The 12,370-nt window shown below is 48.1% G+C and overlaps 1 protein-coding gene across 3 annotated transcripts in view; it reads right to left on the minus strand.

Annotated features, from left to right (window-relative positions):
* The window catches only part of ASTN2 (astrotactin 2), a 1,028,625-nt gene that overhangs the window by 797,452 nt on the left and 218,803 nt on the right, over positions 1-12,370 (minus strand). For all 3 annotated transcript variants that reach the window (XM_068974208.1, XM_068974207.1, XM_068974206.1), the window contains exon 3: positions 1,798-2,182. In XM_068974208.1, coding sequence (XP_068830309.1) covers positions 1,798-2,182 — 385 coding nt within the window. The remainder of the gene's footprint in view (positions 1-1,797; positions 2,183-12,370) is intronic.

Below are 12,370 nucleotides of genomic sequence, written 5' to 3' on the forward strand. Positions count from 1 at the left end.
CTCTACACGAGAGGCACTGTGCCAGGCAGCAGTGTGAAGAATGAAACCAATGCAGAATACTCTTGCTCGAAGATGAAAAGTCACATGAAAAATGAGAAACGATGTTTGAGAAAGTGAAGAATTGAGGAGACTGTCAGTAAGCTAACAGTTCAAAGACAGAAGAGATCACGGCGGAGAAGGGAAATGATGTGGACGTTCCAGGGCACTGAGCAAACAATGGTGGCTGGCACTTAGAGGGAGACAGGCAGGGAACAGGGAGCTGGATTAGGCAGAGTCTTAGGAACCCAGCAAAGACCAAGGGCCTGAGGTCTACAGATAACGGCTCTCAGGGATTCAACATGTACCATACCCTAGGCCTTGTGTTAGGTATTGGTATACATTGATTTTTATATTTAATCCTTCCAAAAATCCTTCAATGAGGAGTCTGAGACTTGGAAGACTGAATTCCCACTTTTCTAGGTCATTCAGCAAACAAAGGGGACAAGATTTGAACTCAGGTCCAAAGAACTCTTACTTACTGCACCACCCTCTTCCCTCCCTAGGTTTCTAAGCTTGACAAAAATGTCTCGTTTTTAAGAAATTCCTGAAGTTCCTATTTTTCACTGAGGATCATGGAAAGATGGATCTGAGAGGAGGGACCTTAAGTGCAGGAGGAAAGAATGTGAAGTTCACAGCTCAGGACTGGTCCGAGCAGTGATGATGATTTCTCCTGGCTCACAAACAGGAGTAGTCCTAACACTAGGGCCTCTGGGCCAAACCTTGAACACATCACCATCACCAGGGTCATAAAGACAATATAAGGGGAAAAACAGGCAGAACAGTGATTCTATAGCATTTACCTAAAGGAAAAATAGCCAAATCTCATCTATAAACAAACTGGAGGCATAGACACTGAAAAAAAGACAGATATCCACACATCCTGTACCCAGGTCCAAATAATCAATTGTCCTCCAACAGAACAATGAGAATGGGTCTTTGCAATAGCATATATGAAAAAGAGTGAGAGGTTTTAGTCATCAAAAAGTCAACCACAAGTCAGCAACAGCTGCCAAAAAAAAAAAGACTCAAGCTGCATGAACAGAAGCATAACACCAGGCAAAAAGGAGGTGAAAATTGCATTGTGCTCAGCGCAGGAGCGTTCCCACCTTGAGGAAGAGAGTGTCACTTCTGGTGTTATACGCCAAGACATGAAAAATTAGAATCTCCATCTAGAGCACAGTGACCAGAATGGTGAAATGTCTGAAAATATGTCACACCAGAGTGGCAGAGAAACTGGGATTATTTGTTGATATTGATTTCTAAAAGTTACCAGATGCCTTTTTTTCTCCCTGTTGTCGTATTTCCCAAGAGCTGTCTTGGGGAAGGAAATTTCAGATTCAGTTTCTGATATGGAGAGCCAGAGAAACAGACTGCAACTCAGTCTAAGGAAAAACCTTCCAACAGTAGCATCTGCAAGTGAGATGAGCTCCCACCTGAGTAGTGAGAAGGCCAGCCAGGGAGGCAATCAAGAAACACTGAAAGATGCTGGACTACATAACTTCTGATGCTCCTAAAAACTCTAATTCCAAGAATACTGGCAGTCTTTTTTTTTTTTTTTTTCCCCTCACCACCACCAAAGAATCAAGAAGTGAGGAACTCTGAAAACCCAACAGAAGTTGGCCATAAATCAAAAATGGCTTATTCCAGAAAACACTTCCTGCATTCTCCTACCATCCAGCTCCTGCGCCTCTCCCCAGCTCCCTAAAATGCCCCCCCACCCCACCCCCCGGGAAGGTGGGATGTAACAGGAAGACTCACCTTTCTTCTCGAAGTCACCCTTCTCTTCCCCTGGTCGGCCCAGGCTGTCCAGGCTGTGGGTCGCCTGGCTGCCGAACTCGTCCTCCCGGGAGACGTGGTTGGCCCGCCGGGGCAGGTCGTCCTCCTCTTCGTAGTCGTAGTCATCCAGGATGGGCGTCTCGCGAATGGGCACGCCGATGACGGAGTTATGCGCCTGCAGCCGGGAGGAGCGGAAGCTTTCCCGGGCCGGCGGGCCCAGCAGCACGGACGGGATGTAGTGGATCTCGTGGGTGGCTTCGGTGCTGGCGCTCTTCTGGGGGATGCGGCGCCGCTTCTGCCAGCGCCGCTGGGCGTACAGCGCCACCGTGAACACCAGCAGCAGCAACAGCAGGGCAATGAGGCCACCCTGGAGCGGGAGGGAAGAAGGACACGCAAGTGGACCGCTGTTCTTTGGGCTGGAGTGCCAGGGAGGGGTCACCGTCCACCACACGCAGCCCACGATCCCTGGGTTTGGCTCTCGGAGCCTCCGGAGCCCGCGGAGCGACACCGTTTCCAGACCTGGCTTTCTCACCAAGAAGCTGTGTGACCTTGGAGAAACTGCTTCACCTCTCTGAGCCTTGCTTTTCACTTGTATAATGGTCAGCCAAGAGCCCCTGCCCTTCCTTCTTCAGGAAGTCCCCACGAGGAACAAATGAGCTGGGTGATGGGCATGTCAGAGAGATGCACGCCGCTAAATGCTAGGGTGGTAGCTTCACATCTAGAGTGAGTCCCGACTCTGCCTCTCACCAGCTGAGTGACCCCAGGACATTTGAGCACACCCTCTCAGCCCTGCTTCCTCGTCTCTAGAAAGAATCCACAGAGGGCTCAAGGGACAGCAGTCTTTCTTCCATCCTGCTGGGAATACACAAGTCAAACAATTTCTGTATCATCTACACTTTTATTATCAGAAACACTGGCCTTTTTAATGTTGATTCCCCACAGGGGGCCTGGGACAAAGTAGGCGCTTCCTAAATATTTGCTGAATGAATGAATGAACACATGCGCTCTTCTAGGGCTCCTTTCATCCGCAGTTTAAGGCACACTGCAGTTTATTTTTCTCTAATACATCCAACTGGTAAATATTTGGTTGAGTCTGCATACCATACATTAAATTGAAATAGGTAAAGTGTTTACGAACAGATCTTACATGATTCATGAGACTCATGAAATACTCTGCTCCGTGAGCTCCTCCAGGGCAGGGGCGTTTCTAAAGCCCATCCTTGTTCCCCACAGCACCTGTCAAAGGCCAAGGTGGAAGATCTGTATTCTCCTCGCCTGCCTTCTTTCCCTCTGCCAGAAGCACCTCCATTGAGCAGGGCTAGCCCCTCGGATAGCTGCTTCTCTTCTGTATACACTGTGCTTTCTGCCTGGGAGATTCCAGGCCACTATGTGGAGTCCCTGCTGTGTAACCCCAAGAGTTGGGGAGGATCATGCCTGTGGTTAGGAGGAGAGGGGTGAAGAAATCAAGAGACTCTGAAGCTCAGATGCTGAGTAGCAGAGCAAGCTCTGAGCCTCAGTGTGTGTGTGTATGTGTTTGGCTTTTTAGCTTTAAAACCCATGTTCTTTTGACCATACCCATTGGCTGATTGTTCTGCCCTGACTCATTAAAGGCAAGGGCAATTTCTGAAAACCACTTTTATAACATCTAGCAAAGATGACAGATGTTAACTAACCCTGAACAGATTATCTTGGTGGGGAGATGACTGCTGTTAAGGATACCTGTTTAGGCTAAGAAGAACATCATTTACTAAAATGATTCAGCCGTCCTATTGACTAAAAATGATGATTCTTTTTTTCAAGTCCTTCAGTTCTCTAAGCTAGAATTCATCACCTCCATGGGGAGTGGGTGGCGAGTGGGCTTGGAGGTGGCCAGGGCTACAGCCATGGGCTGATAGCCCCGTTTTGACTCTGGCAATGAGTTACTCTGGGATCCCCAGGAAGGTTTCTCTGGATGTCAGAACTAAGAAGTAAATATACAAACCAAACAAAGCTATAAGTATATGTATTTATGTGTGTGGGTGGGTGCAATCTGTCAAGTGTACATAAAATGTGTGTGTGGCACCACTGGAGCCCTAGAAAAATAAGAACACACCCCTTTTTCCTCCGCAGAACATATGATAGAGATTGCTCTAGGTCTAGAAGTCATGTGTGATGTGGTATTGTCAGTTTTTTTGCATCAGAGATAAGAAAGGCAAGAGACAGAGGGTGGAGTGTGGAGGGAAGAGATGATAAGAAAGATGAGTGAAGAGAAACAGGAGGCAAGAAGAACCCTATCACTTCATACAAAAAAAACAGAAGACCTGGCCCTTACTATTTTTAATGTTATTTTATTTAATCTTCAAGACAATCCTCTGTGATAAGGGATTATAAGTTCCGTTCCGTAAATGAAATGAGGAAAAGGTGGTTCAGAGAGGTTACATAACTGCTTAAAGTCACACAGGCTTTGATGCTAGGTCCAGCTGGGAATAAAAGGCCAAAATGTGGTGGACCCAGCTCTTCACTGCATAGCCAGTGGCTACTGCACAGTGATTCTACAGCCCAAAGGGAAGGAAAGGAAAAGTGAGAAAGATGGGAAGGGTGCACAGAGAAAAAGGGAACCCCAGGAAGGGGAGGGAAAATGCGGTGTGCAAATCCAGGATTCAGTGGGCACGTTTCAAGGCAGCCTCTGCAGTGAAAACTTTGATTTTGCCTGATTCATCCCTTCTCATCTTCAGATGTTTCGTTCTCTGTAACCCTCCCTGCAGACCTTCCCTGCTCCCAGAGCCCTTCATCCCCACTCTGCCCACTCCAGTTATGGGTGTGTGGCCCTTTTCTCAGACCCAGAACCAAAACTGACCTGGGAAAGATGAGGCTTAACTAACCTGTCCACAGGCAATTACTGTATCACATTATATTGGCTCTCTTCCCCCATCAAATCCCAACAACCCTCCCAGGTCACCCATGCAGTGCTGGATCGGCTCATAAAGCACCTCGGGGAACTTTTGTATCGGGCACAGAGGCCAAGAGCTGACCTCAGGGTGACACAGCGTTAGTCCAGATTCTCCTACTTAGAGGCTGCATGACCTTCACTAGGTCACTACCTTTCAGAGCCTTGGTTTCCTCATGGGTTATATGAAGGCAGTATTCAGTAGCACCTCAATGGATCATTGTGAGGCTGAGATGCCCACAGAGTATTTAGTGTTGTGTGAGGCACATGTAACTGCTCACAGCTACTGCTATTGTCAACAGCATTCAGGAAGTACATATGTAATGCTGAATGAATGAATGATTGACCTTTTGCCCCTGATGTCTTCCTTTGTGACTCAGACAGTAAAGAATCTGCCTGCAAAGTAGGAGACCCAGGTTTGATCCCTAGGTTGGGAAGATCCCCTGAAGAAGAGAATGGCTATCCACTCCAGTATTCTTGCCTGGAGAATTCCACAGACAGAGGAGCCTGGCAGGCTATATGCAGTCCATGGGGCCACAAAGAGTCATACACAACTGAACAAATAACACACGATATTACCTCTGCCCCAGGATGTGCATTCTGCAAAACTTGTCTTGGATTCCCAAACCCTTACCAATGAAAGTGAAAAGTGAAAGTGAAATTACTCAGTCATATCTGACTCTTTGCAACCCCCATGGACTGTAACATACCGGACTCCTCTGTCCATGGGATTTTCCAGGCAAGAGTACTAGAGTGGGTTGCCATTTCCTTCTCCAGGGGATCTTCCCAACCCAGGGATTGAACCCAGGTCTCCCACACTGCAGGCAGACACTTTATCATCTGAGCCATCAGGGAAGCTGAACACTTTGATATGCTCTCTCATTTACCTTCACACCTGTGCATGTTAGGTATCCCTGTCCTATGTTCTGTGAGGAAAGAGGCCCAAAGACAGAAGGCTGTTGATGCAGGTAGCGTGGCTGAACTTCATCACAGATTCACAGTTCTGCTTGGGGTGGGAAGGGCCAGGTGCTCAAGGTGTAATCAGCCTCACTTCTGCTTCCTCAACTTACCTGGGCAACTTCAGACACAGATTTCCCAGCACAGAGAACCCCCAGGAGGAGGCAGCAGAGGGAGACCCCCCACCTCCCTCACTCCACTTTGATGGAAGCTGAGCTTGGGGCCTTTAGCTTCATGATCTGCTGACTCATTTGATGTGACCCCAAGCCAGTGGCTCCAACCCTCTTATTGTGGTACAGGCTCCCTGCCCCTCATTCCCCAGCCTGTCCTGACCTTTGCTCCCACCAGCTAAGCTCTCAGCTAATCTAATGGCCATATGGCTTCCCTTATAGATCAGGATTTCACTGTGAAAACTTGGGCCAAAGAGAACTTCAGGGATCAAGGGCTCACAGTGCCACTGACCCACTGAAACAGACACCCCCTAGGCTGGGCTCCTAAAGGTCTCCGGGGGCCTCATCCAAGACACAGTAGCAGCTCAGATAATGTTTCTAGCACCACTGAGCAGCCCTACCTTCCTTCCTAGACCCTAAAGGAGTGGTGGGTTAGGCTCAGAGCATGCAGGAAAATGTTCTCAATTCAAGTTTACTCGTGTGATCTTGAATTTCCTTGTTCACTCACTGTGTGATCTCGAATTTCCTCAATGCCCTCCAGACCCTCAGTTCACTCATCTGTAAAATGGACTTGGTACTGCTTTGAATAGTACAGCACACAGTTAGGGCCAAAGACTGGGGATCAGAAAGACTGCTCTATAATCTTATGCTATCATCAAAACTGGGCAATCTTGGACAAAGGGCTGAACCTCTCTGAATCACAATTTTCTCATTCACAAATTTGTGTAAAAAGTGTCCTTATCCAGGGAGGTTAGATGTGAGTTCACGGATGTGACGTGTGGTGCTCAGTGCCTACCACATGGAGACCCACGACACTCATTCGTGGCGTCCACAAGGTTGTCGTGTAAATGAAATCTGGACAGTGCTGCGACGGCCCTTGCAAACTGAAGTGTACTGTGCACAAGCAAAGTGTTGCAAGAGAAGCGTGTGGCCACCTCTGTCCTAGTGGGACATCCCACCCAAAGAAAGCAGAAGAGTAACTCAGAGTCGGGGGAAACTACGACCTGCATCCACTAGGACAAGTCCAGGCTGCTGCGCTGCTCCACTCCTGAGGGTCTGGGCCCCTACTTCCCAGCGGGCTTCCTTCAGGGCAAGCAAACAAAAGCAGGAGCTGTCGCTGGAAAGGGGAGCAGGGCCAGAGTATCCAGCCAGCGAGTCTGCCTGCCAAGAGCAAACACAGACCCCAGCAGGGGAGAAAATGCTTCAGGGTGAGCAGGGAGCGCAGGAAGCAGAGGAGGACACAGGCAGAAGCCCGTGGATTGTTAGAAAGCAAGTTAAGAAGAATCCGAGGCTCGAGGGGGTGGCAAGCTGAGGTCCTGGTGGCCTCAGGGACAACCTGATGCCAAATCCGATTCGGACTACGTTCCCTCTAGGGCAGCCCGAGACCAGCAAGATAGGAGAAGCAGCAGCAAGTTCCAGAAATAAAAATCCCAGTCTGTTGGTTAGGGGTCAGTTTCTGTGAGACTGCACAAAGCACAGCCTTGGGTGACGACTTTTACCTTCTTCTTATGGGGCTGAAGATTTCACTAAACTGCCAGGCAGGAAGTGGGAAAGAGAGGGGAGAAGGAGTGTGTGTTCCATTTGTTCTGGAACGTTCCCTACCAGAAGCCTCTCTAGAGCAGGATCTGCCCACTTCTCTTCTGCTGTTACTGACACTGGGTCTCAGCTCTCTCAGTGGAGCCAGGCATGGGTGAGGGTGGGTGATGTCAAAGGCAAACTGACGTGATGGGGTAACCAGGTATCGCTGGGGCATTCAGGCCCGTGTGGGGGTCCCTGTCCCTGCTTGCCCTTGGCCATGACAAGTGGGCTAAGACAGTCTACTTCCTTGAGCTACAACAGGCTCACCCACAAAGTGTGCTGGTTGGTCCTAATGTGAAAGGTCGAGTAAGGCTAAGGATGAAATAAGACAATGAAAGATTAGGATGAAAGGCCTGGCTCCACTGATAAGCACAGGCCTCAGCCCTGCAGTTTCTCTAGGCCTCCATCCCAAATCCAGTTCTTCCAAGCCCTTCCCCTTTGCTTGAAGCCCTTTCCTGACTCTGCTCCCTCCCACTCTCAGAATAATGCCCACATCCCCAGCCTGGCACCCAGGTCCCTTCGTGTCTAGGTCTCTGCTTCCTTCTCAAGCCTCCCCTACCGCCAAATCCTATCTTGTATCCAGTCCAGGAGCTACACTATGTCATTAGTGTCCCCTCAGACTGTGATGCTCTGAGAGCTTCTCCAAGGGCTTCTCCCTCAGTCCAGAGCATTTCAGTCACTCATTCCCTGTAGCGGTTCCCACCTGGAACTGCAGAAAGCAGTTTTACTTGGAAATAGGGTCTTTGCACTTGTGATTAGTTGAGATGAGGGCATACTGGACTGGGTGGGCCCTAAATCCAGGGACTGGTGTCCTTATAGGAAGGAAGGAGCAAGGGCCTACTGACTAGCACAGGGGACCTGCTCAATGTTATGCAGCAGTCTGGATGGGAAGGGAGTTGGGAGAGAATGGATACACGCATAGGTTTGGCTGAGTCACTGCTGTGCACCTGAAACTATCATCACGACATTGTTAATTGGCTATACTCTAAAATAAAATTAAAAGTTTTAAAAAAGGAAGGAAGGGACGGGGACGGACACACACACACACACAGAGCCATATAGTGATAGAGACAGAGCCTGGCTGGATGCCTTTATGAGCTAAGGAAAACCAAAGATTGCTCGCAACCATCAGAAGCTACTGGGAGGCATGGGACAGATTCTCAGATTCTCCCTCAGACCCTCCAAATGAGCAGACCCCCCAAATGAGCAGACCCCAATGCCATCTTGATCTGGGGCTTCTGGCCTCCTGAACCGCAAGAGAAAAAATTCCCATTGTTTTAAGCACCTGCCCCCAAACCCAGTGTATGGTGATAACTATGACAGCCTGGGAAACGGACACACTCATCTCCATCTGCTCATCTCAATGCACCCAGCCATCTCAGCTTGGCCATTACCTCCTCGGGGAGCATCTTTGCCTCCGCAAGCTGGGATGAGGGTGTCCCCTCCTACTGCTCAAATCCCATGGCTGTCAGTTATCCGGATCCACTGCTACAACCTAACAGGCTGGTTGACCATTTTCCCACTGGAGTTTCTAAGCTTTCATTTATCCAGCCTAAAATGTAGAGCTTGGCCCAGGAGGGTGCTTAATGAACACCCAGAAGCCTAAAACTTGCTCTGACTTCGCCAGAGGAATGTAAATCTGGCAGCCCCAGCACCAGCTCTGACTTCAGTGTCCAGAGGACACCTTATCAGACCTGGGACGGCCCCTCCTTGCAGCTCTGCCTTTATCCCAGTGCTCAAGCCTCCAGCTGGTTTGCTTACATACACGATATCAAACATTGAAAAACACACAGAGGTGAAACATTCAAACACCCTCAAAACTGCCCTACTGAGAGAGCCTTCTGAAAAGTCAAACTTAGAACTCCATAGAGCCTGCCCCCATTTTAATCTATTTTTCCTGTTAAAATATCCAGGCACAGGAGAAGGAGCCAGAGAAAGCAAAGAAAAGGATAGTGTGAGAAATGCTTTATTTGACAATGTGTCATTCGGAAACTGATTATTTCTGTCTTCGGCCTTTTTAATATTCCCTCACTACGGCCAAGCCGCAAAAGGATTTGGTATTCTAAGACTGGATTTATAATACTCTGTTTGGCGGTGATAAGAACACGGGCCTTTAATCCTCGGAGCTGTGAACATGCATATTCTCCCAAGTAATGTCCTTCCCTTCCCGTCACTTGTGTCTGGTCCCAACAGCTAACCCCAACATGGCTGAGGCCTGCTGACCCACCGGGGGTTCTCCTGGCCATACGCCGAGTGACAGCTAATCAGCAAAGGGGCTGGGCCTTCAAGTTCTCTGGGAAGTCTTCTTCCAGGCTTCAGACTGCGCATAAACTGGAGGGATTATAAGAAAACAGTCCAAACTCTTGGTGCTACAGATGAGGAAACAGGCTCAGGGAGTGAAAGTGACTTGCCCAAGATCACAGAACATCCTAAAATGCGCTTTGGAGGCAGAACATGCAGCCAGCACTTCCCAAAGCTGCTAAGAAATCATGGCTCCTGATAGCTTGATCTACAAAATAGTTTCTTTCTCCAAACATTCTTCCTCGCCATCCTATGCCTGCATCATGAGTGCCTTTCAGCATGTCAGTGCAGCCTGAGCGGCCTCCCAGGCTTTATTCCGTCTCCCTCACTGTTCTCAACCCATCTTCTATTATGACTAAGGCACGGCTGGAAACAAGGCCCCTCCCCACCGAGTGAGCTGGGAAGTCCTGCAGTTCACGTTCATCAACCACTTAAATCTCAAAACGTATGGCTCTGAGACACCCTTCTCAAAACGTGTGCTTCCCCCATCAGTGCCCCCAACTCTGCCAAGTGCCAACCGTAGGGCAGGCAACAGGCCGAGTACTCGATCACCTGGGAACTCACTGTTCCTGTTCAGTGCTCTGGGATCTCCTCTGCCTGAAAGGTTGCTCTCATTGCTATTCCTCACCTCCACATCTGTAAGCTGACATACCAGGCAGGCTTCATGGGTACCTCCAATATACTCTCCGTGGGGAACTCCTCGGGGGTTTCCCCACCTGCAGCCTGAGCCAGAAGGAATTGCTCTACCTTCTGAATCCCCAGAATACTTCGTCTCAACCCTCACTTGAGGAACTTCAGCATTTTCTGGCTGGTATTAGAGCTTCAGCATTCCCTGCCTTGTCTTAGAGTTACTGATGCTCAAGCTCCCCTACTGGTGAGATGATTATACCCATAGCACAGATGGCAAAGCAGAGGCTCAGGAGACAGACTTGCTTGAGAACACACAACAAGGTGGCAAATGCATGCGACAGGGCCTCCCAGCGGGGCTGCTTCCAGGAGGACTGCAGGCCCGTTCTCTCACAGACTGGGGACGGCCACAGGGCCTTGAGGAGAATAAGATGATGACATACGTCAGAACCATATTGCCAAAGGCCTGATTAGTCTTTAGGCATTAAGGACCCGAGACTTATATTTTTTCAGCAACAGAGTGGCACGATCACACTGTGTGGGGAGATCAGAATCTGGGAGACCAGTGAGTTAGCAATTCATAATCATCTAGGACCTGGATTGGGGGGCAATTTTGCCCTGCAAGAGACACCTGGTAATGGGCACATTTTTGGTTGTCACAACTGGGTAAAAGGTATGACTGGCATTTAATGGTAGAGGCCAGGAAAGCTGTCAGCATCCTACATGGATGCTTATAGGATGGCCAGGAACAACAGAGAAGTGCCTCTTTCAATAATGTGCAGAGACGGAAGAAGGCCTGGCCTCAGGGAGAGATGATAAGACCTGAGATTAGGGCAGCTGAAGTGAGCATTTAGCTAATGGGGTAGAAATAAGATACACCATGGCATGGAAAGACCTGGGGTTTGATTGGCAGGAAGGGGAGAGAGAGAGAGAGAGAGTGCAACATGACAGTGAGGCTTGGATCCTTTCACTGCATTAGAGATGAATCTATGTGTTAACTTTTCCCTAGGTAAGCGTCCAGAAGGTTATGAAAGATCCCAGCACAAAATCAAATGAAGTAAGTTTATGCCTGCCAACAATCAGGAGTGGATAAATGTATATCAAAGGTTTGTATATACATATTATATACATGTACCTATGTATTCATGTGTATAAAAATACATTGAGACCTATCTTTATGTATCTATAGTTGGATTTATTTATGTAAAGTTATCTCTTTGCCTCTAGACAGATATAGAGTGACCTATTTAAGGAGGTCCCATTATAGAAAATGAAACTATTTTCTTTTAAACTAATCATCTACTTACAATGTGTCTACTGCAACCCTATTTTATTTCCCAAGATAATGCCAAAGGAATAAAGTAAAAATGCAGAAGCTTTTTGGAACACACTCCCCATCCAGCTCTAATCTCCTTAATAATCTTTAGATTGGATCAGAAACCTTAAGTGATCATTTAACCCTTTAGCAATTCAAGGAGACAACTAATGACATTGAGCCAGACAGACATGGATTTGGCTGTACTATCTTTCCTGTGAGTGTCTGGTCCATTGCTTGCGCTTCCTCAGTTTTCTCATCTGTAAATTGGGTTACTAACACCTAACTGAGAGGGTTTGGGGAGGATTACATAAGACTGCATTATAGAACATACTGAGCATAATGGTTTGCAAGTTATGGGTCTCAAGAAATATCAGAATCCTTGTTATTAATGCAAGGTCTTATTTCCTGAAAAAAATAGATACAAGGTAATAGTGAAGCTGCCAAATTCCCTCCATTAAAGTATGAGGTAGTCTCGGTACAGTTTCCCAAAGAATTCGCCTGATCACCCTGCTCTATAGAGTTCAAGCTGTGTGACCTTGACCATGGCCCCTCCCTATTTTGGGGCGAGTAGATAAGGTCAGCTGGTGTCTAACAGTCCTTCCAGCTCCAATATCCTAGAACAGAAAGGAAAAGGCAAACGTGGAGGCATCTGTGACCAGGTGAAATATATATATATAT

Source organism: Capricornis sumatraensis, chromosome 6 (assembly GCF_032405125.1).
Source record: "Capricornis sumatraensis isolate serow.1 chromosome 6, serow.2, whole genome shotgun sequence".
Classification (NCBI taxonomy): domain Eukaryota; kingdom Metazoa; phylum Chordata; class Mammalia; order Artiodactyla; family Bovidae; genus Capricornis; species Capricornis sumatraensis.